Consider the following 26,302-nt stretch of genomic DNA (forward strand, 5'->3'; position numbering starts at 1 on the left):
TCTTTGACGCTCTTGGAACATTGAAGTTTTTCCTGATTTATTTTCTGATTTATTAGCTTAAATTGGCATATTAACTTATTTTCTAGAGTAGCTTTATATTCCTAGTTACGATACTTAGTTTAAAGTTTAACTTAGACAGAGATTTTGTAGGTATTACTTAGTATCGGTAACGGTATCAAATCCACGTGTTACAAATTGAACGAGAGGTTTTTTTTTTTAACCAAATTTATTCGATTTATTAACCAATTGTTATATCAAATCTACTTCTATAAGTAGATTATAGACCTAGTCAGGATCCTTAGTTTATTCTAAATTGAGATAGCGAGATTTGGAAGCTAATCAATACTTACGAGTCCTAGAAGTACCGTTCGTGAATTCCCGCATTTTTACACGATAGCATAAGCTTAATGTAGTATAGTGCATAATATAATATTGTCAATTAATCAGTAAATCTATTAATCTTGATAAACTTTATTGTCAATTAAATTGTACTTTTAACTTTATATATATATATATATATAACGACTTAACCGTAACAAATAATTAATACATAACTATAGTGGTACACGTGATACGGAAGTTGTATAAAGGGAACTCGTAGAAAACACTCAATACCGAAAAAATAAATATAGTGTTATAACTGTTTTGGGATATAACTTAAGGATTTAATTTTGTTCTGAAATTAGAATTTTATTGAATTAAATCGGAATCATGACTCAGACCAGAGCAGCAAAGCAAAAGGCTCAAGCTAATGAGAGTGCTGTGGCTCAGGGGAGAACTGAGCGGGGCAGTTGCCCTCTGAATCACAGTCTTTTAAAATGCACTGTTTGCTTGATGTTTGCGGAACAGTCGGGTACGGGACATGATACTGCCAAGGGGGATGTCTTTGTGTGTGCACGATGTAAGGAGTGCAAGGAAATCAGGCGACAACTCAGATGTTGTTATGGCCCTATACGAGAGCTTGAAGGACAGGATGGATGCCCTCGAAGGAAATAAATTGAGGGGCCCATCAAGCTCTCAGCTGTGCCCACATCAACGCCAGAGCTTGCACTTGGTCATCAGGCAACACAGAGGCAGCCCCCTAGGCAGAATGCGCTGGTCCCACAGGAACTAGTAGTTGTTGGTGACTCTATTGTCAGGGAAACGGGGAACATGCTTTGTAAAAAGGATAGGTGGAATAGGACCAAGGTATGTCTGCCAGGGGCAAAGGTTGATGACGTTGTAGAGCGTATATCATCTTTTAAGGGCACAAAAGGTGATATAGTTGTACATGTTGGCACTAATGATATTAAGAGTAGGAGACTGACAGAATTACTTAGCAAGTACAGGTCACTGTTGAAAAAAAGCCGTGAATTAGTGTTGAATTTGAAAGTGTCTGCAATTCTGCCCAGACACGATAGGCGGAGTATATGATGAGAGCCTTGTCGATCAATTCGGCCCTGGAGGAATTGTACAACGCTCAAGGGGTAGAATTTTCTTCAGCCTGGACTGTACTTGTTAACAGGAGAGATTGCTTCTACAGGGATGGGATACACTTAAATAGAAAGGGTGCAAGAATTTTTGCCGATGCTGTCGATGCAATGTTAGGAGGGTCGGAAAACTGCTAGTTGGGGAGGATACAAGGACTAATAAATTAACACTAGCCACTGGAGGAGGTGGAAGTGATTCTTGCACTGCTTCTATTGAAATGAGCAGAAGCCTGAAAAACAAGATGCAGGATATTTCAGAGACTGCTAGGAGTCATTGCGGTACAAGTAAACACATGGGTTGTGTTAGGGTAGCTAGGAATAGAAACAGGTGCATGTATACCTGCGTGTACACCAATGCTAGGAGTTTGTTAAATAAATTTGATGAATTTGAGGTATTGCTCAAAACATCAAAGGCAGATATTGTTGGGATATCAAAGATGTGGTGTCACACAGATATAAGGAATTCGGAACTGGAATTTGGGGAATACAATGTGTATAGAAAGGATAGACAGGACAGGAGGGGTTATGCTATTAGTTAAGAAACACATAAAATCCAAGGAAGTGAAGCCAGTCGACATCGATGGACAGGGCAGTGTCGAGTCAGTTTGGTGTGACATAAGGATAGGGAAATCAAAATTGAGAGTAGGAGTGTGCTATAGGCCTAATGACTCTGATGAGTATAATAAGATATTGTACAGGGAAATAGAGTGGGCCAGTAAATCAGAGAGTCTTATAATGGGGGATTTTAATTTCCCAGATATTGACTGGAATTTGTGGGTTGGTCACTCACACACTAGCAAGACTTTTGTGGATTTATTGGATGATTGTTTTCTACATCAGCATGTTCGTGCGGCAACAAGAGGGAGCAATACTCTTGATCTGATTATCAGTAGTGATTCTTCATGCATTAAGAATCTGCAGATAAATGAACCACTAGGTGGCAGTGATCACAGTGTGTTGAAGTGGGATTTACTCAAGGTCGTAACTACCATCAGAGGTAAAGGGAAGGGTTTTTGTTTTCGTAAAGGCGACTATGATGGTCTGAGACAGTATTTAAATTCTATACAGTGGGACCAACTGATGATGTTACCAACAGCAAACTCAAAATGGGAAGCATTCAAGGAACTAATCTTGGAAGCTACCAGGCTTTACATACCAACTAAGAAATATTGTTCAAGGTTTAGGCCTAAATGGTTGTCAGATGAACTATTGAGACATGTGGCAGAGAAGAAAAATGCATGGAATACATACAAATTAATGGGTGACATGGAAGCCTATGATAGATATAAGTTGGTCTGTAACCAAGTCACAAAGGAGATTAGGCAGGCAAAGGCAGACTACGAAAAATCCTTGGCAAAGGATGCAAAGAAAAACAGAAAAGAGTTCTTTACCTATTTAAACTCAAGAAGGAAAGGGATGAATCAGATTGGTCCACTGGATATTGATGGTTCAACAGTTGAGGATCCTGCTCAGGTGGCTAATAATCTAAACGAGTATTTTGCATCTACATTCATGCATGAGGAGTTATTCAGGAAGGAGAATGACGTAGGTAAAGTAAACATTGGTAGTGAGCTAGATGATTTTGTAATAACTGAGAGGAAAGTGGAGGAGAAATTGTTGAGGATAAACATAAAAAAGGCACCTGGGGTGAATGGGAGCTATCCAGTTATATTAAAGGAGGCAGCAAAGGAAGTAAGCAAATCCCTAGCCATAATTATGAGAGCTTCTTTGGACTCAGGGGAGGTACCCATAGACTGGAGATGTGTAAATGTAACCCCAATTCACAAAGGAGGATCAAAGGCTGACACAAGTAATTATAGACCTGTGAGTTTAACTTCTGTTCCAGGTAAATTAATGGAGGCACTGGTTAAAGAAGAACTGCAGGATCATCTAGACAAGAATTCAGTTACAGTTCAGACGCAGCATGGTTTTGTTAAGGGCAGGTCTTGCCTGACCAATTTGATCGGATACTATGATGTAGTCACAAAAGAACTGGATGCAGGGAATAACTTTGATATTATATATTTGGATCTTAGAAAGGCTTTTGATACTGTTGCACATGGAAGACTGCTGCACAAATTGGAGCAGTGTGGCATTGGAGGCAAATTGCTGCTATGGATAAGGGGATGGTTGAGTGGCAGAAGACAGAGAGTGGTAATCAATGGACACTGTTCAACGTGGACTAATGTTATTAGTGGAGTTCCTCAGGGTTCAGTGTTGGGTCCGTTGTTGTTTTCGGTGTTTATGAATGATATTGATGATGGTATATCAAGTTTAATGTCCAAGTTTGCAGATGATACAAAGGTTGGCAGGGTTGTTAAGGACATTACTGACGCTATGCTGCTGCAACAGGATCTGGAAAGGTTGAACAGATGGGCTGAGAGGTGGCAAATGAAGTTTAACATTGACAAATGTAAAATACTACATATGGGAAACAGTAACCACAGAGCAACGTATCAACTCTGCGGTACTACACTGACAGTGGTTGAGAATGAAAAGGACCTGGGGGTAATTGTGCAGGCAGATATGAAGTTCTCTGAGCAGTGCAGACGGGCTGCAAGAGTAGGTCATGGAATATTGTCAATGATATATAGGAATTTTTCTAGCAGGGATAAGAAGGTGATTATTCCCTTGTATAAGGCAATGGTCAGGCCACACCTAGAGTACTGTATACAGGTCTGGAGGCCTCATTTCAAGAAGGATGTAGAGCTGCTGGAACGAGTACAGAGAAGGGCAACAAGATTAGTGAAGGGAACAGAGGGATGCTCTTACGAAGAAAGGCTTAAGTTTTGCAAATTACAGTGTCTGGAGACCAGGCACCAGCGAGTTGATCTGATAGAGGTGTATAAAGCCTTGAATGGATTGAGCAAGATCAGTGCTGATGGGATTCTTCCTCTCGCTCAGAATAATCACCTGAGAGGGCATAAATTCAAATTGAGGAAAGACAGATGTAGGATAGACGTGCGGAAATTTGCCTTTAGCCAGCGGGTGGTTGGTTGGTGGAACAGACATCCATCCCTTGTCGTGGAAGTTGATAGCCTAAATAAGTTTAAGGCTCGACTGGATAGGTATTTTGAACGAACAGAATGGTTAAATGGGAGCATTTTTTTTTTTTTTTTTTTTTTTTGGCTGATGCTGCATAAGCATGCTTTCTTGCATCAAATGCCTCTACTAATGCAAATAACATTAGCCCACAATGAGCAGCGTCCATTGATTACCACTCTCTGTCTTCTCCCCCCTCAACCATCCCTTTATCCATAGCAGCAATTTGCCTCCAATGCCACTGCTTCAATTTGTGAAGCAGACTTCCATGTGCAACAGTATCAAAAGACTTTCTAAGATCCAAATATATAATATCAAAGATTTTCCCTGCATCCAGTTCTTCTGTGACTGCATCATAGTATCCAATCAAATTGGTCAGGCAAGACTTTCCCTTAACAAAATCATGCTGTGTCCAAGCTATAACTGAAGTCTTGTCTAGATGATCCTGCAGTGCTTCTAAAACAAGTGCCTCCATTAATTTTCCTGGAACAGAAGTTAAAACTCATAGGTCTATAATTACTTGTGTAAGCCTTTGACCTTGCTTTGTGAATTGGGGTCACATTTGCACATTTCCAGTCTATGGGTACCTCCCCTGAGTCCAATGAAGCTCTCATAATTATGCTAAAGGTTTGCTTACTTGATTTGCTGCTTCCTTTAATATAACTGGATAGATCCCATCCACCCCGGGTGCCAATTCGACAATTTCTCCTCCCCTTTCCTCTCAGTTATTTCAAAATCATCTAGCTCACTGCCAGAGTTTATTGCACCTCTGGCATTTCCCTTTCTGAATAACTCCTCATGTGTGAATGGCGATGGAAAATACTCATTTAGTTTGTTAGCCACCTGAGACAGGATCATCAACAGTTGAACCATCAATATCCAGTGGACCAATCTGATTCATCCCCTTATTTCTAGAGTTTACATAGATAAAGAACTCTTTTCTGTTTTTCTTTGCATCCTTTGCCCAGGATTTCTCATAATCTGCCTTTTCCTGCCTAATCTCCTTTGTGACTTGGTTACAGACCAGCTTATATCTATCGTAGGTTTCCATGTCACCCATTAATTTATATGTATCACATGCATTTTTCTTCTCTGCCATATGTCTCATTAGTTCATCTGACATCCATTTAGGCCTAATCCTTGAACAATATTTCTTAGTTGGTATGTAAAGCCTAGTAGCTTCCAAGATAAATTATTTGAATTCTTCCCATTTTGAATTTGCTGTTGGTAACATCATCAGTTGGTCCCACTGTATAGAATTTAAATACTGTCTCAGACCTTTGTAGTCACCTTTACGAAAACAAAAACCCTTCCCTTTACCCCTGATGGTAGTTACCTCTTTGAGTAAATCCCACTTCAGCACACTGTGATCATTGCCATCTAGTTGTTCCTTTATGTGCAGATTCTTAATGCATGAAGAATCACTGCTAATAATCAGATCAGGAGTATTATTCCCTCTAGTTGCCTGCCAAACATGCTGATATAGAAAACATCTATCCAATAAATCCACAAAAGCCTTGCTAGTGTGTGAGTGACCAACCCATAAATTCCAGTCAATATCTGGGAAATTAAAATCCCGCATTATATGACTCTCTGATTTACTGGCCCACTCTATTTCCCTGTACAGTTTCTTATTATACTCATCAGAGTCATTAGGCCTATAGCACACTCCTACTCTTGATTTTGATCTCCCAATGCCTGTGTCACACCAAACTGACTCGAGACTGCACTGTCCAGCGATGTCTACTGGCTTAACTTCCTTGGATTTTATGTGTTTCTTAACTAATAGCATAACGCCTCCTCCCTTCCTATCCTGTCTCTCCTTTCTGAAGACATTGTACTCCCAAATTCCAGTTCTGCATTCCTTATATCTGTGTGACACCACATCTCTGAAATCCCAACAATATCTGCCTTTGATGTTTTGAGCAATACTTCAAATTCATCAAATTTATTTACCAAACTCCTAGCTTTAGTGTACACGCAAGTATACAACCACCTGTTCCTTTTCTTAGCTACCCTAAAACAACTGGGGTTTACTTTATCGCAATGACTCCCAGCAGTCTCTGAAATACCCTGCATCTTGTTTTCTAGGCTGCTGCTCATTCCAATAGAAGTAGTGCAAGAATTACTTTCACCTCTGCCAGTGGCTACTGTTAATCTATTAGTCCTTGTATCCCCCCCCAAGCTAGCAGTTTTCCGACCCACCTAACACTGCTTAAATAGCATCAGCAAATATTCTTGCACCCTTTCTATTTAAGTGTATCCCATCCCTGTAGAAGCAGTCTCTCCTGTTAACAAGTACAGAACAAGCTGAAAAAAATTCTACCCATTGAGGCTTACACAATCTTTCCAGGGCCAAATTGATCGACAAGGCTCTCATCATATACTCCCTCCTATTGTGTCTGGGCAGAATTGCAGACACTTTCAAATTCAACCCTAATTCACTGCTTTTTTTTTCAACAGTGACCTGTACTTTTTAAGTAATTCCACCAGTCTCCTACTCTTTCTTAAAATCCTGTTACTTGATTGTTTGGTCTACTCAGTTTATCATTTAATGCTTCATCAAAATGTTCCCTAATGTCGAATGCAATGTTCTTAGATACAGTCTCCTATTCTCTTCCATTTTCAAGTTTAAAAGACCTGTTAAATGCACAAAATTTGGAACATTCATATACATAATGAATATTACTAAAAAAAAAAAAAAAATTATATATATATTTACTACTATTAGTTACTCTTGTTTTGTAATTTATTTAAAATTTGGTGCACCTCATAGTGTGTAAATTTTTCAACTGCATATCATGTTACTTGCAGTGCAACATCTATCTTGAATGAATATTGGGTTTTGTGTTCTTCCTTTTAATATGCCATGCTATAATAAATTTTTGATACAGATGCCTGTACCGGCCGGGCTAGCCGGGTGAGTATAGTGCCTGCCTGACAACCTAAAGGTTGCGGGTTCGAATCCCCCCCCCCCGGCTTGGATCAGGGTAGAAAATGCAGAAATATTGGGAGGTGCAATGTTGCCACAGAAGCCGATGCACCAACAACTAACAAAAAAAAAAAAAAACAGATGCCTGTTCATCCATTTATATATTTTTATTATGCCACTCACTTGTGGCATTATAAAAATATATAACCAGCTATGATCATTAGTTTAAATGTCACACTATTATGCGACTCCTCCCACTACACAAATAGAATCATTCCTGGCATGTTACCAATACAAATGACTACAATGGTTGAGAATACATAATATACACATCATAACTATTGGTTTTTAGGTGTATTTGCAAATGTACAAAATTGCTAAATGTCTGTTTACTTCTGCATGTTTGCCGATATCCCCATAATTTTTAACTGATGGTGGTGGCACTCCAAAGGGTAACAAAAATGGTACTGGTCACCTGATGATTCCCAACTCTCTTTTTAATTTCTGGAGGGAAATTTTTTTTGGATTTTTTATTGAATTCTGCTTGAACAGTGCCAATATTTCATCTTTTCTAAATGGAGTCGAAATTACAATACTGATTGCATGTGCTTTTTAAGTTGTAATAAAAAATTTAAATTTTGCCATATGTTTTACACTCTTTATTTTTAATAAAACAAAAAAAGTATATTAATTCTGCTGAAAATTTCAAAATAAAAAAAAAATTAATCTCTAATTCTCTTCCATTTTTATGTTTATAATGGAAGAGAATTAGAGATTCATCTTTTCTAAATGGAGTTGAAATTGCAATACTGATTGCATGTGCATTTTAAGTTTTAATAAAAAAATTTTAAATTTTAAAATATGCCATACGTTTTATGGCATATTTTTAATAAAAAAAAAATTTAGACCAAAAAATAGAAACATTAATCTGATTCTCTTCCATTTTTAAGTTTAAAAGACTTAAAATGCAAAAAAATTCAGACTTGCACATATATTCTGCTTATTATGTATATAAATTAAAAAAAAACATATATAATCATTACTATTAATTATTTCCAATTTGAGATTTATTTCAAATTTGGTGCACTTCGCAGTGTACAAAATTTGAAACTGCATATCTTGTTTCCTGCAGTGTAGCATTCTCAAACACAAAACCCAAAATCATTGAAAGAATGTTGGATTTTATATTCCTGTCTTTGCTATATGTTTTATTATTTACTATAATAAATCTTTCAGAACAACTAGTAGTAAAACTGTGCATGTTTATTGAACTACTGGGGGCACCTCCGTTCTTTATGGAAAAGTGGCCCCTCACATTTTGTCCCCCCCCCCAGCTCGACTCCCACATCTCTCCCCCTGAAAATTTTGACCCCGGCACATTTCATCCCAAGTAGATAATGAGTAGGTTACAAAAATGTAAATACAGTCAATTCTCGATAACTTGAATTTTTATTGAAGTTCCAACCCCTTTAGTGGCGATTCAATGTTAAACTCTCTCGATTACTCGAACTGAACTTCCGATAACTCTAACTTTTCCGAACAAATTTTCAAAATTACATTCGTGTACAAATTTTCACATAGCCTTTAAACAAATTTCTCCCCTTTTGTATGACTTCAGGGTTCTCTTTCCATTGTGAAAGGATTAATTGGAACTGTTAATCCTTTCGCAATGGAAAAAATACATACTCGACCACGAGGGTGATAGTCACGTGGATAGTGACGGACATGGGGGGGGGGGAACGGTGACTAATCTTATAGGAGTCTTTTCAGTAAAAGTGAATCTTGTTCTGATTTGTCTAAATTCAAACAAAAGTTCCTGCACCTGGCTCTCCTCACATTTCCTGGCGCAGTGGACAGTGCGCGTTTGCTGTTTTCGCTGCCTCATTATCGGCGGTGCATCGCGTGAACAAGCTGAACGTCGTAGGCAGTGCAATATCTGCATATTATTTTTGCATCTTGATTAATTAATCCTGTGTGTACAATTGCAAAAAGTGTTTTGTCAATAAGAGGCAAAAGAAAATTGGTATATGATAACAACCACATTTACATGTTTTGAAAGAGAACTCTAGATGAAAAACATGGAATCTGGGTTTGTGAAAAACGTTCCACCTGCAAAGGGCGTGTTTGGACAGACGGTTTGGAAGGCCCAGTTATGAAAGGCATAACTAAACATAACCATGCGGCTCAGCTGCAAGGTCGGAAGCATTGCAATTGATTGGTCAAATACGGCAACATGCAACAACCATGAACGAACGGCCACAGCAAATTGTTGCATCAGTAATTGCAGAGGCTCATACCAATGTCACGGCATTACTTCCTAAAAAGGATTCACTTAAACAAACCATTTGTCATGCTTGATGCAACAATAGTACTCCTGCTTTACCGAGCAATCTCCAGGACCTAGTAATTCCACAAAATTTTCAAGAAATTATCATCGATGGCAATGTACAACGGTTTTTGATGTATGATTCTCAGGACGAAATGCTCCCAGGTCGCATGCTTATTTTTTCCACTAGTAACAATCTTCAGTTATTGGCGTGTAGCCAGGAGTGCTTTTCTAATGGAACTTTTAGCACAGTACCCATGCATTTCTAGCAGCTTTATACAATTCATGTGGTTCAATTCAGTGCAGTTATTCCAGTGGTCTACATGCTTCGGCCAAACAAAACTCGTGCCACATACGCGTCAAGTTGCTTCAAGAAGTTAAAAATCTATAACCGGGTCTCCAACCCCAGAGACTTATTATAGATTTCAACAAAGTGCCATGCAAGCCTTCCAACAGGAATTTCCTGGTATTGTAAATACCGGTTGTTTATTTCATCTTTCCCAAAGCGTTTGGCGAAAGGTACAGAATGAAGGTTTAAAAGCCCAATGCAAACAAGACCATGAATTTGCTCGTTGGATCCAAATAATTCCGGCATTGGCATTTGTTCCTCCTGCTAACGTTATTCAAGCATTTGAAGATTTAGTTGAAGCTGATGACTTCCCCAGTGAAGCTATGGTGACTGCAAACTACTTTGAAGATACATATATTGGAAGAAGACAGTGGAGAGGCAGGCAATTACCCATTTTTTCCATTGAATTGTGGAATGTTTACACACAAACACTGAATCAGCAACGTACCAACAATGGCGCGGAGGGGTTGCACTGGGGATTTCAGGAAACTTGTGCTACTTTATTCCCAAATATTTGCCGATTCATTGATTCTTTAAAGAAACAGCAAGGGATACACAATTTCGAAATTACACAACTAATTGCCGGTAATTCAGGCAATCAAAGAAACAAGAAGTATGCTGCAATTTCTGCTAGAATTAAAAGAATAGTCCAAGATTTTCAAAATCGTAATGTGATTGATTACCTTAGAGGCATTGCATACAACTTTGAGTTTTAAACAATAATAATGTGCATTTATACTATTAAAATGCACATGGATTGTGTTAGGGTAGCTAAGAATAGAAACAGGTGCATGTATACTTGCGTGTACACCAATGCTAGGAGTTTAGTAAATAAATTTGAGGTATTGCTCAAAACATCAAAGGCAGATATTGTTGGGATATCAGAGACGTGGTGTCACACAGATTTAAGGAATGCAGAACTGGAATTTGGGGAGTACAACGTCTACTGAAAGGACAGACAGGATAGGAAGGGAGGAGGGGTTATGCTATTAGTTAAGAAACACATAAAATCCAAGGAAGTGAAGCCAGTCGACATCGCTGGACAGTGCAGTGTCGAGTCAGTTTGGTGTGACATAAGCATTATGAGATCAAAATTGAGAGTAGGAGTTTGCTATAGGCCTAATGACTCTGATGAGTATAATAAGAAACTGTACAGGGAAATAGAATGGGCCAGTAAATCAGAGAGTCTTATAATGGGGGATTTTAATTTCCCAGATATTGACTGGAATTTGGGGGCTGCTCACTCACACACTAGCAAGGCTTTTGTGGATTTATTGGATGATTGTTTTCTATAGCAGCATGTTCGGGAGTCAACTAGAGGGAGTAATACTCTTGATTTGATTATCAGTAGTGATTCTTCATGCATTAAGAATCTGCAGATAAATGAACCACTAGGTGGCAGTGATAACAGTGTGTTGAACTGGGCTTTACTCAAAGAGGTAACTACCATTAGGGGTAAAGGGAAGGGTGATTGCTTTCATAACGGCGACTACAGTGGACTGAGACAGTATTTAAATTCTATACAGTGGGACCGACTGATGATGTTACCAACAGCCAATTCAAAATGGGAAGCATTTAAAGAACTTATCTTGGAAGCTACCAGGCTTTACATACCAACTAAGAAATATTTTTCAAGGTTTAGGCCTAAATGGATATCAGATGAACTAATGAGATATATGGCTGAGAAGAAAAATGCATGGGATACATACAAATGAACACATGACACAGAAGCCTATGATAGATACAAATTGATCTGTAACCAAGTTACAAAGGAGGTTAGGCAGACGAAGGCAGATTACGAGAAATCTTTGGCAAGGGATGCAAAGAAAATCAGCAAAGAGTTCTTTACTTATGTAAACTCTAGAAGGAAGGGGATGTGTCAGATTTGTCCACTGGATATCGATGGGTCAACTATTGATGATCCTACTCAGGTAGCTAACAAACTAAATGAATATTTTGCATCGACATTCACACATGAGGAGTTATTCAGCGAGGGGAATGCCAGAGGTGTATTCAACTCTGGCAGTAAGCTAGAGAATCTTGTAATAACTGAGAATAAAGTGGAGGAGAAATTGTTGAAGCTAAACACAAGAAAGGCACCTGGGGTAGTAGTAGTAGTGGTAGTAGTGTCATGTGATGCAAGAAAGCAAGTTTATGAGCTTATGCAGCATCAGCCAAAAAAAACAAAAAAAAAAAAAAAAAAAAAAAATCACACCATTCCCTCCAAATGCCTGTCCAGTTCCTCCTTAAATTCTTTAACCTATCAACTTCCACGACAGATGGAAGTTTGTTCCAGCAATTAACCACCCGCTGGCTAAAGGCAAATTTCCGCACATCTATTCTACATCTGTGTTTTCTTAATTTGAATTTATGTCCCCTTAGGTTCATAATCTGAGCAAGTGGAAGGATCCCATCAGAATTCAGCGTGCTCAACCCATTCAAGGCCTTATACACCTCAATCAGATCACTGCACAGGTGCCTAGTCTCAAGCCACTTCAATTTACAGAACTTAAGCCTCTTTTGGTAAGAGGATACTTTCATTCTCCTTACCAATCTTGTTGCCCTTCTCTGTACATGCTCAAGTAAATCTACATCCTTCCTAAAATGAGGCCTCCAAACGAAGTACTGTACGAAGTACTCAAGGCGTGACCTGACCATTGCCTTATACAGAGGGACAATCACCTCCTTCTCCCTGCTAGCAAAATTCTTATATATCATTGACAAAACCCCATGACCTGCCCTGGCAGCCTGTCTGCATTGCTCAGAAAATTTCATATCTGACTGCACAATTACTCCCAGGTCTTTTTCATTTTCTACCACCTTAAGTGCAGTACCACACAGTTGGTACGTTTCTCTGGGGTTACTTCTACCCATATGCAGTACTTTGCATTTGTCGACGTTAAACTTCAGTTGCCACTTCTTAGCCCATCTGCCCAAATTATCTATATCCTGTTGCAGTAGCACACTGCCATTACTGTCATTACTCTGCCAACCTTTGTATCATCTGCAAACTTCGACATTTGGCCTGATATACCTTCATCAATATCATTGATAAATATAGAAAACAACAGTGGACCTAACACCGATCCCTGTGGGGCACCACTAATAACATTAGTCCACGAAGAGCAGCACCTATTGATTACCACCCTCTGTCTTCTCCCACTTAACCATCCTTTTATCCATTGTAGCAACTTACCCTTAATACCATTCTGCTCCAATTTGTACAATAGTCTTCCATGCGCAACAGTGTCAAAAGCTTTCCTGAAATCCAAATATATGATATCAAAATTATTTTTTGCATCCAGTTCCTTTGTAACCACATCATAATATCCTATCAAATTTGTCAGACAAGACTTTCCCTTAACAAACCCATGCTGTGTCTGAATTATTGCTGCAGTCTTGTCTAGATGATCCTGCAATGCATCTTTAACCAGTGACTCCATTATTTTACCTGGAACAGAAGTTAAACTAACTGGTCTCTAATTACTCGTGTCACCCTTCGATTCCCCTTTGTGAATTGGGGATACATTTGCACATCTCCAGTCCGTGGGAACCTCCCCTGAATCCAAGGATGCTCTCATAATTATGGCTAATGGTTTGCTTTGTTGCTTTGCCACCTCCTTTAATATAACTGGATAGATCCCATCCACCTGGGGTGGATGGGATCTATCCAGTTATGTTTTTCGTATGTTTAACTTCAACAATTTCTCCTCCACTTTGCTTTCAGTTATTACAAAATCATTAAGTATCCTGCTACAATTTGATAACCTTCTGCCATTTTCAAACCTTAATAATTCCTCATGTGTGAATGTAGATGCAAAATACTCATTCAGTTTGTTTGCTATCTGAGCAGGATCATCAACAGTCGAACCATCGATGTCAAGTGCACCAATCAAATTCATCCTCTTCCTTTTAGAGTTTATATTAGTAAAGAAATCCTTGCTGTTTTTCTTAGCATCTTTTGCCAAGGATTTCTCGTAATCTGCCTAACTCCTTTGTGACCTGATTACTGATTAGCTTATATCTGCCATAGGCTTCTGAGTCGCTTGATAACTTATATGCATCCCATGCATTTTTCTTCTCTGTTACGAATCTCATTAGTTCATTAGATAACCATTTAGACCGAAACCTTGAACAATATTTCTTAATAGGTATGAAACTTTTAGTAGCATCCACGATTAATTCCTTGAATGCTTCCCACTTAGAATTTACTGTTGGTAACGTCGTCAGTTTATCCCACTGTACAGAATTTAAAAACTGTCGGAGACCACTATCCAGTTATATTAAAGGAGGCAGCAAAGGAAGTAAGCAAACCCTTAGCCATAATTATGAGAGCTTCCTTGAACTCAGGAGAAGTACCCATGGACTGGAGATGTGCAAATGTGACCCCAATTCACAAAGGATAATCAAAGGGCGACACAAGTAATTATAGACCTGTTAGTTTAACTTCTGTTCCTAGAAAATTAAGGGTGGCACTGGTTAAAGAAGCACTGCAGGATCATCTAGACAAGACTTCAGTTATAGCTCCGACACCCCATGGTTTTGTTAAGGGGAAGTCTTGCCTGACCAATTTGATTGGATACTATGATGCAGTCACAAAAGAACTGGATTCAGGAAATAACTTTGATATTATATACTTGGCTCTTAGAAAGGCTTTTGATACTGTTGCACATGGAAGACTTCTGCACAAACAGGAGCAATGTGGCATTGGAGGCAAATTGCTCCTATGGATAAAGGGGTGGTTGAGGGGGAGAAGACAGAGAGTCGTAATCAATTGACACTGCTCATCGTGGACTAATGTTATTAGTGGAGTCCCTCAGGGTTCAGTATTGGGTCCATTATTGTATTCTGTATTTATAAATGATATTGATGATGGTGTATCAAGCTTAATGGCCAAGTTTGCAGACGATACGAAGGTTGGCAGGGTTGTCAAGGACACTACTGACACCATCCTGCTGCAACTGGATCTGGAAAGGTTGAGCAGATGGGTTGAGAGTTGGCAAATGAAGTTTAACATTGACAAATGTAAAGTACTACATATGGGAAACAGTAACCCCAGAGCAACGTATCAACTCTGTGGTATTACGCTGACAGTGGTAGAGAATGAAAAGGACCTGGGGGTAATTGTGCAGGCAGATATGAATTTCTCTGAGCAGTGCAGACGAGCTGTAAGAGTAGCTCACGGTGTCTTGTCAATGATATACAGGAATATTTCTAGCAGGGACAGGGATGTGATTATTCCCTTGTATAAGGCATTGGTCAGGCCACACCTTGAGTACTGTATACAGGTCTGGAGGCCTCATTTCAAGAAGGATGTAGAGCTGCTGGAACGAATACAGAGAAGGGCAACAAGATTAGTGAATGGAACAAAGGGTTGCTCTTACGAAGAAAGGCTTAAGTTTTGCAAATTACAGAGCCTGGAGACTAGGCATCGGCGAGGTGATCTGATAGAGGTGTATAAGTCTTTGAATGGCTTGAGCATGCTCAATGCCGATGGGATTCTTCCTCTTGCTCAGAATAATCACCTGAGAGGGCATAAATTCAAATTGAGGAAGGACGGATGTCAGATAGATGTGCGGAAATTTGCCTTTAGCCAGCGGGCAGTTGGTTTGTGGAATAGACTCCCATCTCTTGTTGTTGAAGTTGATAGCCTAAACAGATTTAAGGCTCAGATGTAGGATAGACGTGCGGAAATTTGCCTTTAACAGCGGGTGGTTGGTTGGTGGAACAGGCTTCCATCCATTGTCATGGAAGTTGATAGCCCAAAGAAGGACAGATATTTCAAACGAACAGAGGGGTGAAGTGGAAGGGGGTTTTTTTTTTTTTTTTTTTTGTCTGATGCTGCATAAGCTTGCCTTCTTGCATCAAATGCCTCTACTAATGCTAAAACAAAATAAATTAGAATTATTAAAAAATTATGTGTATCGTTTATATTTCTGTAGCCTACTCAATATCCACAGGAGGCGAAATGTGTCAAGGGCGAAATGCGAGGGGCTACTTTTCTGGATCCCTTTGCAATATCCGTTATGTCTGCATTTTTTTTTACTTAACCAGTACTTCAGTTTCATCAAATTTGTTTACTATATTCCTAGCATGAGTGTATAATAAGTATACATGCATGTTCCTGTTTTGTTTTTGTTTTTAGTAACATTGCACAACCCACATATTTGCTATCACCTGAATTATCTCATATTCTAGGAAACAATGCAAATATTGAAGAACTTTTAATATACTTAAAATGTATTGGCCTATACAAAAGTATATAATTTAACAACCATAAAGATAGGGTCATGCAATTAAACGATGAATAGACACAATTTGGCCTCAGTTGCCCTTGTGTCTTTAAACCCAATAACAACAACAACAACCACATATTTGCTTGTCACATAGTGAACCCAGCAGGTCTCACTTTTCAAGCTACTGTACATCCCAGTAGAAGCATTACAAGAATCACTTTTACCTCTGCCTGTCGCAGTTATTAATCTGTTAATCTATGTATCCCCCCCTCCCCAGGTGAGAAATTTTCTGATCCATGTAACACTCTCTCAATAGCATCAACAAATATTCTGCACTCCTTCTATTTCAATATAGCCCATGGTAAGAGGAACTAATATTTTAAATTATTTGATGATTTGTTTTGTTTCTTTATATTGATTTTATGAGAGTTTTGTTTATATTAATATTAACAGTAGCAAATCATACAAGAAGGCAAGCTTTTATAGCATCAGCCAAAAATAAATAAATATATATAAAAAGAATTCCCCATTTCACCTATCCATCCCTTCCTTCTGGTTCTTCCTTGAATTTATTCAAACTATCCATTGCCAGCATCTCGAGACTTAAACACCTCAAACAGATCACCTGCAAGGTGATCTGTTTGAGGTGTTAAAGTCTTTGAATTGCTTGACCAATGCTGATAGGATTCTTCCTCTTGCTCAGATTATGCACATGAGGGAGCATGAAATTAAAAATGAGGAAGAGTGAACAGGCAAGGTGGTCTGTTTTAGGTGTTTAAGTCTCCAGATGCTGCTATTTACAGAACCGAAACCTTTCTTGTTAAGAGAACCCTTTTGTTCACCTCACCAATCTCCTTACCCTTCTCTGTACCCATTCCAGCTGCTCTACATCCTTCCTAAAATGAGGCCTGTAGATCTGTATGCAATACTCAAGATGTCACCTCACCATTGCTTTATGCGAGGTACTACCCAAAAGTTCAAGAAATTCGAATGTTGCGCTTGAACTACATCTAGTATGGACTTGTGGCACTAGGTAACACTGCATGCATCCTTTTCGAATCAGTGTACCACATTGTATCGGGCTGTATATAGTCATTGAAATGTATGCGCAGTTCTTTGGCTGTATGTTTTGCATAGTTTGCGATTGTTGCAATGGCTGATGTGAGAGAGCAACGTGCTTGCATCAAGTTTTGTTTCCTTCTTAACAATACAGCAGCAGAAACCCATAAGATGTTGAAACAAGCTTTTGGTGACAATGCTTTAGGCCAGATGCAGACCTACTAGTGGTTTAGTCATTTCAAAAGTGGTAAAATGTCGGTTGATGACAATCGGTCTGGGCATCCATCATTGAGTACCACCCCAGAAAATGTTGCAAAAGTTCAAGTGGTGATCTGTGAAGGCTGCAGACATCCATCCACAACATTTGTGGCATTGTAGGATATGTGGTCTGCTGATATGTGCCACATATCAGCAGATTTTGTAGACGAATTGAACATGAGGAGGATTGCAGCCAAGTACTACAATCCTTCTCATTTTCAACTGAGTGAAGACCAAAAGCAGCATCGTACGGAAGTTAGCAGAGATCTTCCAGGAGTGATCAAAACTTCCTTTCTACAGTCATTACTGGTGACGAGAGTTGGGTATATGGGTGTAACTCAGAAACCAATCAATAATCATCCCAAGGGAAGAGCCCATCTTTGCCCCAACCGAAGAAAGCCCAACAAGTGAGGAGCAATGTAAAGTCCATGTTGATCTGTTTTTTGGACATTGACGGGATTATCCATAAGGAATTTGGCCCTCCTGGCCAGACCGTCAACACAAAGTTCTACTGTGACGTCCTGAGGTGGTTAAGAGAAGCTCTTAGGAGGAAATGTCCAGAGAAATGGCATACAAAGAACTGGGTCCTTCATCACTGGCCCACACATCTCTTGCTGTGGCACAGTTTTTGGCATCCAAAAACATGACAATCGTCCCCATCCCCCTTATTTTTCCAGACTTAGCCCCCCCTGCAACTTCTTCTTCTTCTTCCCAAGAATGAAAATCAAGCTGAAGGATCAAAGTTTTGACAGCATAGAGGATATCCAAACAGAATTGCATGCATTGCTGAACACTATGACGAAGACGGACTTTCAGGATGCATTCAAATCATGAGAGAAGTGCTGGGATCGGTGTTTATTCTCTCAAGGGGAATACTTCGAAGGTGACAGTGGCGAATAAGACCCAGGGTGAGTTTAATTTATTTTATAAATACATTTTGGGAACTTTTAGGAAGCACCTCATATAATGGGATAATCACCACCCTACTAGTGAAGTTCCTGTCATTGGCAAAACCCCATGAGCTGTCCTGGCAACCTGTCTCTGCTGCTCAGAAAACTTTATATCAGACTGTACAATTACCCCCAGATGCTTTTCATTTTTCACTACCCATATGCAGTAATTTGCATTTGTTTATGTTAAACTTCAGTTGCCATTTTGCAGCAGCATACCTTCATTACTGTCATTAATCACCCTGCCAACCTTTGTGTCAACTGCAAATTTTGAATTTAAGAATGATATATCCTCATCAATATCATTAATAAATACAGAAGACAAATATGGGGCCCAGCGCCGAACCCTGTGGAAACCCACTAGTAACATTAGTTCACAAAGAGCAGTGTTTTATTAATAGATATTTTCTGTCTTCTCCCACTCAGCCATCCCTTTATCATAGCAGTTACTTTCCTTTAATGCCACACTACTCCAGTTTGTACAACAGTCTTTTATATGCAACAGTATCAAATACTTTCTTGAAATCCAAGTACAGGCAACCCCCGTACAACACAGTACTACTACAACACTGTTTCGCTCTAACACGATTGATAAATTGCAGCAATCCTCGCATAACACGATACTTATATGATACTGTTTGAGAATTTCGAGAAATCTCAAATAACACGGTATTTTTGAGCTTTTGTGCTGGGAAAGCCCTGTTATTTTGTTAGGTGTAATTTTCAACGTTTCCATTCCTTTTTGTGAATTCCTGCTGTTGACTCGCTAGGTTCTATTGCCTTCATGATATTTTTCTAAAGCACATTTCTGGAGGTCACTACCATAAAATAAAAAAAACAATTTGCAGTTTCGGTTTATTTGTGTTTTCTGTTAGTGTCATCAGTTATAATTAATTACACTAGCATTAATTATAATCAGTTAAAAGGATGGCTGAGTGGGAGAAGACAGAGGGTGGTAATCAATGGGTGCTGCTTTTCGTGGACTAATGTTATTAGTGGAATCCCACAGGGTTTGTGGGGCGCCTCCGGAGCCAGGTGGGAAGGAGCAGCAGTGCATAGCACATGCTTCTTGATTAGACTGGGTTTCGAGCCCGTCACTACCAAATACGGAGGATGCTGAAAGGTCAGGGAATGACCACCGCATATCCCGGAGCAATATGGCCTTAGTTGCTAATGCTCCTAAAAAAAAAAAACAAAAACAAAAACCACAAGGTTCGGTGTTGGGTCCACTGTTGTTTTGTATATTTATCAATGATATTGATGAAGGTTTGTTTGTTTGTTGTTATTTGGTTTTTAGGAGCATTAGCAACTAAGGCCATATTGCTCGGGGTTTTTTGGTAGTCTTTCCCTGACCTTTCCGAATCCTCCGTATTTGGTGGTGACGGGCTCGAACCCCGGTCTTATCAAGAAGCATGTGCTACGCACTGCTGCTCCTTCCCACCTGGCTACGGAGCCGCCATTGATGAAGGTATATTAGGCTTAGTGTCGAAGTTTGCAGATGATAGAAAGGTTGGCAGGGTTGTTAATGACAGTAATGGCAGTGTGCTACTGCAACAGGATCTAGATAATTTCGGCAGATGGGCTAAGAAGTGGCAACTGAAGTTTAACTTTGACAAATGCAAAGTACTGCATATGGGTAGAAGTAACCTCAGAGAAACGTACCAACTGTGTGGTACTACGCTTAAGGAGGTAGAAAATCAAAAAGACCTGGGAGTAATTGTGCAGTCAGATATGAAGTTTTCTGAGCAATGCCGACAGGCTGCCAGGGCAGGTCATGGGGTTTTGTCAATGATATATAGGAATTTTGCTAGCAGGGAAAAGGAGGTGATTGTCCCTCTGTATAAGACAATGGTCAGGCTACGCCTTGAGTACTGCATACAGGTCTGAAGGCCTCATTTTAGGAAGGATGTAGATTTAGCATTAGCATTAGTAGAGGCATTTGATGCAAGAAGGCAAGCTTATGCAGCATCAGCCAAAAAAAAAATAATAATAAAATAAAATAAATAAAAAAAAAAAAAACACTTCCACTTCACCCCTCTGTTCGTTCGAAATACCTGTGCATCTGAGCCTTAAACTTATTTAGGCTATCAACTTCCACGACAAGGGATGGAAGTCTTTTCCACCAGCCAACCACCCGCTGGCTAAAGGCAAATTTCCGCACGTCTATCCTACATATGTCTTTCCTCAATTTGAATTTATGCCCTCTCAGGTGATTATTCTGAGCAAGAGGGACAATCCCATCAACATTGAGCATGCTCAAACCATTCAAGGCTTTATACACCTCTATCAGATCACCTCGCTGGTGCCTAGTCTCCAGACACTGTAATTTGCAAAAGTTAAGCCTTTCTTCATAAGAGCACCCCTTTGTTCCATTCACTACTCTTGTTGCCCTTCTCTGTACTCGTTCCAGCAGCTCTACATCCTTCTTGAAATGAGGTGTCCAGGCCTGTATACAGTACTCTAGGTGTGGTCTGACCATTGCCTTATACAAGGAAATAATCACCTCCTTAACCCTGCTAGAAAAATTCCTATATACCATTGACAATACACCATGAGCTACTCTTGCACCCGTCTGCACTGCTCAGAGAACTTCATATCTGCCTGCACAACCACCCCCAGGTCCTTTTCGTTCTCTACCACTGTCAGTGTAGTACCACAGAGTTGATACGTTGCTCTGGGGTTGCTGTTTCCCATATGTAGTACTTTACATTTGTCAATGTTAAACTTCATTTTCCACCTCTCAGCCCATCTGCTCAACCTTTCCAGATCCTGTTGCAGCAGCATAGTGTCAGTAGTGTCCTTGACAACCCTGCCACCCTTCGTATTGTCTGCAAACTTGGACATTAAGCTTGATATACCATCATCAATATCATTTATAAATACAGAAAACTATAATGGACCCAATACTGAACCCTGAGGGACTCCTCTAATAACATTAGTCCACGATGAGCAGTGTCCATTGATTACTATAGTGTCCATAGTGTACATTGATTTGCTTGAGCATGTACCTACCCAAACCAAAGCTTTGTGTTGTTTTGCCATGAATAAATTATACACATTCATTAGAAATCGACCTTCAAACACTACATTCCAATCACAGCATGACCTCATATACAGCATCACATGTAAAAATTCCAACACCGTTTATGTAGGATCTACCATGGGGGTTGCACAGCTTCGAGCTAAACAGAAGCTTCGGTTCGGGCAGGTCATTCAGATGCATCGGAACTTTTGTTTCATGCAATAAATGAACAACATTCATTCGGCTTTAATGAAACAAAAATAATAAATATTCAACATATAACTACCACAAATTTACTTATTGTGGAGTTTCAGAGATGAAACTATGTGAAAATTCAATCAATATCTGTAGACCATTCCTGTTATCCGACAACTGGTGCCTTATAATATGCATGCGTGAAAAAGAAACATTACAACATAAGACAAAGGTTTCGGATTAATTGTGTGTTGCTCTTATTCCTGTGAACATGTCACTTCGAAAAGCTTTAGTCCCACTTAAGGAATCAAGAGAATAATCGCTCCGTATTCATTAAGCTCTTTAGACTTTTTAATGTCAATTCACTTAATGTTTTCCTTGCTGGCGAGGTATGGTGTTTGTAGACAGAAGTTGGGTTGAGCACTCAATATTGAGACCGAGGGTTCTGGAACACTACTGTTCTCACAGTGGGGAAGATGTTCCACATATTTTATAAAATTTATATCGCCTTCAGAAAGAATTGTTAGCATGTTGGACTAGGAGAGTTGGTTTGAAAAGAAGCATCCTATATCAGAAATAAAGGTAATCCCTGTTGATTTCATAGTAAGGAATAACGGACACTTCTGTGGCAAGTTCAAATGCATAATAAACTCTTTCAAATAAAAGCTGAACCACAGTTATGGTTCTGTAGCTTCTGTGTAAACAGTAAGGAGGAAGCAGTCCTAGCTATAGTACGAGTCAGTTACAGTCAGATTACTCACTTTTTTCTCATGGGAAATGATTCTCCACTATGTATGCACTGCAACTCTCTAATCACAATGAAGCACATTTTTATTGAATGTGCCTTATACACTCATGCCTGGCAAATCTCTTTCAGTTTTCTTCCCATTTTAAAGAACCTTTGATGCTCTGTCATATCATAACATGCTAATCTCTCGGAATTTTTCTGCTTTTTACAAATGGATAAAATTATATCATCTTATCTGACTTCTCATAACAGGTGCCATGTGTAACTTCCTTATTGCTGATAGATGCAATATGTTCTAAGTGGCCCTTGCACCCAAAATAACAACAGCAAGCTCTGGCATTGAGATGGGCAGCTGAGAACTTGATGGGTCCCTAGAAAATATTCTCCATCTGTCCATCAAAAAAAGTATAATATATAATTCCTCAACTTAATTCCCTTCAATCACCCTGCTCTTCAAGCTCTCATACATGCTCATTATAATGCTGAGTTGATGCCTAATATCCTCACACACACACTCTTTACATCTTTATATATTTCAATGTTCGTAAGTTAAATGGAAATTTGATAGTATAAACCAGAGCTGTGATGCTCAATCCATTGTACTTTGATCTCAATATGATACGTAGAACACTTCCATATGCTACTCTCCAGAAATTAATGCGAATATAACATTACAGTAAAAATTAAATTAAAAAATTGAAAATAATACATTACAGTAAAAATTAATTGAAAACAATTAAAAAACAATAGAACACAATGAAAAAACAATAGAACACAATTAAAAATCAATTGAATGCAATTAAATTTAAGTAAAAAATTAATTTAACAAAAATCGTTTTGCAATTTTTTGGTAATTCTTTTAATTAATTTTTTACTTAATTTTTAATTGCATTAAATTGATTTTTAATTGTGTGCTATTGTTTATTTAATTGTTTTCAATAAATTTTTTACTGTAATGATATTTTTGATTTTTTTAATTTAAACTTTACTGTAATGTTATATTCATTTTAATTTTTCAAGCGTATCATACAGAAGTGTTCTACATATCATATTGAGATAAACTTCCCTTATTCTTTTACAAATGTTAAATGGAAATAAAATCATACATATTATTATTTTACAAATTTATTCATTGTTTATTTACAATGAATAATATAAATGAATTTTACAATAATATAGTATAAAATACTCTCATAAAATCAGTACAAAATAACAAAATGATTTTTACTTTATATTGACTGTTTTGTATTACTAATATTAGGATTTTTAAAGAAAATATTTTTAAAATATGTTAAAGTTCATATTGATGGATGTCACGAAAGCACTAGGTTTACATAACAAAAAAATGAAAATAAATCACATTACATCTTCCTGTCGTGCAATCTCTAGATTTAAATGTTACTTTCTAGGAGTGACTCTGCCAACCCATGTTGGAGAATAATGTACATTAGCTATATACAAATAGTACATTAGGTATATCCTCCTGAATAGAAGCTATTTGTTTATGTTTACAACATGAAAGATGCTTTATTCTACTTACAAGAGCAGAGTTTCTCGGTATTATTTACTTTTATATGGAGAAGTCCCTACAGATTGAAGATTGCAGTTATTAATATAGATTGCAGTTATTAATATCCAGACTATAGTTGTACACTGTAATATTATTATAAATAGATTGGATAATGCCACATATGGGCTGTCTAATATAATAAGTTGCTGTTTTTTTCTTTGTTTTTTTTTTTTTTTTTTTTTAGGACAGCCTTTACTTTATTGGGTAAGCCGGCATATGTCTGTGTGGAGCACAATAGCATTTAATTTAGCAGTACTAATCAATGTGATTGTTGCAATATTCTACCCATTTCCTAACACAATAGGTAAGTAATTCATTTTTCTTCTGATTTTTTTAAAATGTAAAAACAAATCAGCTTTAGACCATCCGAGTCATTATTGTTATCATTACTGAAAGAAATTTATCCTCTACACTTAAAAATTTATATATTTTTTTGTACCGTGTAAAAATCTAGTGATAAAAATATAAAGAAAAGTAGCAAAGAATTCTTTTCTTGTGTTATAATATTAGAAGGAAAAGGATGAGCTACATTGGTCTACTTGATATGAATGGTATAGCTGTTGATGATCTTGTGCAGGTTACTGCCAATATGAATAAATGTTTTGCATCTGCATTCACACACGAAATTTTTAGGGATAGGAAAACCAGAAGTCTCTCTAATAATGACTGGGACTTGAACGATTGTATGATAACCAAATGAAGCTGGAAGAGAAATTATTGCAGCTAAAAATAAACAAGGCAGCTGGTGCAGATTGAACCCACCCAATAAATATCTAAAAATCAGCAGCAGAACAAGTAATCAAACCTTAGCTGTGAAACTGAGAGCATCCTTATATAGGGGTGGAAGTCCCTACAGATGAATGTGCAATGTCTCTTCTCTTCACAAACCCCTTTGACGTGGGCATCTATATGTAGTGGGGGGGACCTCCCAGTGATGCTGCTGGTCCTCCAGATTAGCATCACTGGGATCGATCCAACACTAACAGCCTAGGTTTCAGGCTAACGTCAATGGAATCCGGCATGTTTGCCATATGCTGTGACTCATGGGAATTCCTTGTCGATTCGGTGAATGCAGCTGTCTTTACAATATGCCTTCAAGCTGAACTCCCTGCCAGATCACCCCACATGGACATCTGTTTTTGAGCCATGATGGGAAAATCTATATAACACATGTTGGATTGCCATTCGGCACTTCATATTCAAGAGCTACTTAATGAGCTTAATATCATTGTACACAAGGTTGCTTGATCACCAAAGCAGCCCCTTCCACCCTGGCATGTTCAAATACCAGCATGTGACTTCTCGCTCAAGAGTGTGACGAAGTCTAATACACCGTGCAGAACATTCCGACTTCTGCCAGTTTACACAGACGGCTCAAAGTCAGAATCTATGTGGGATCTGCTGCTGTTTTTCCAGCTAATACTATCAGAACAGATACCCCTTGACTGCAGCATATACACTGCAGAGCTGCATACTATAAAGTTAGCTCTAGATCACATAAGAAATCACCTATACCAATGGTGTATTATATGCTGATTCAATAAGTGCACTCCAGGCTTTATCAGCAATGTCACTCACTAATCATCCAACCCTATTCAGCAGATAATATATACCCTCTATGCAAGTGAATTTGATATCCGTTTCTGCTGGATCCCCAGTCACATTTGAATTAGAGGAAATGATTTGGCTTACACTGCAGCCAAATCAGCAGCCCTGACTAATAACCGTGACCTATTAGTCCCCTATACAGAATACAGGCAAATAATCCGTAGTAACTTACATTCTCAGTGGCAAGATCCGTGGCATCACCTGATTACTAACAATCTATATTGGATTAAGCCTGTGATCCATCATTGGCAGTCCAGCCTATGCAGGGATTGCGAAGAGGAAGTTGTTCTTGCTCGGCTCTGCATAGGACACAGTCATCTGACTCATTCCTTTTTGCTGAGGGCTGATGATCCTCCTTTGAGCAATGCGATACCATTTTTATCCATTAAGCATATTTTATCTGACTGTACCCATTTTAAAATGCTTGTTTTACTGCTTTTACTCATCTGACTGAGCCATATACACTCAGTCAGATTTTAAATGACAATGTGTCAGTAGTTTTTAAATTTTTAAAGACAATTAATATATACACACTCAT

At 38.5% G+C, this 26,302-nt stretch overlaps 1 protein-coding gene across 1 annotated transcript in view; it reads left to right on the plus strand.

Annotated features, from left to right (window-relative positions):
* Itpr (Inositol 1,4,5,-trisphosphate receptor) overlaps positions 1 to 26,302 on the plus strand; it is a 1,293,714-nt gene that overhangs the window by 1,103,820 nt on the left and 163,592 nt on the right. The window contains exon 48 of the mRNA XM_090387283.1: positions 24,341 to 24,460. Within this exon, the coding sequence (XP_090243409.1) occupies positions 24,341 to 24,460 (120 nt within the window). The remainder of the gene's footprint in view (positions 1 to 24,340; positions 24,461 to 26,302) is intronic.

Source organism: Mastigoproctus giganteus, chromosome 13 (genome assembly GCF_048544385.1).
Source record: "Mastigoproctus giganteus isolate SK-2022 chromosome 13, ASM4854438v1, whole genome shotgun sequence".
NCBI classification, from domain to species: domain Eukaryota; kingdom Metazoa; phylum Arthropoda; class Arachnida; order Uropygi; family Thelyphonidae; genus Mastigoproctus; species Mastigoproctus giganteus.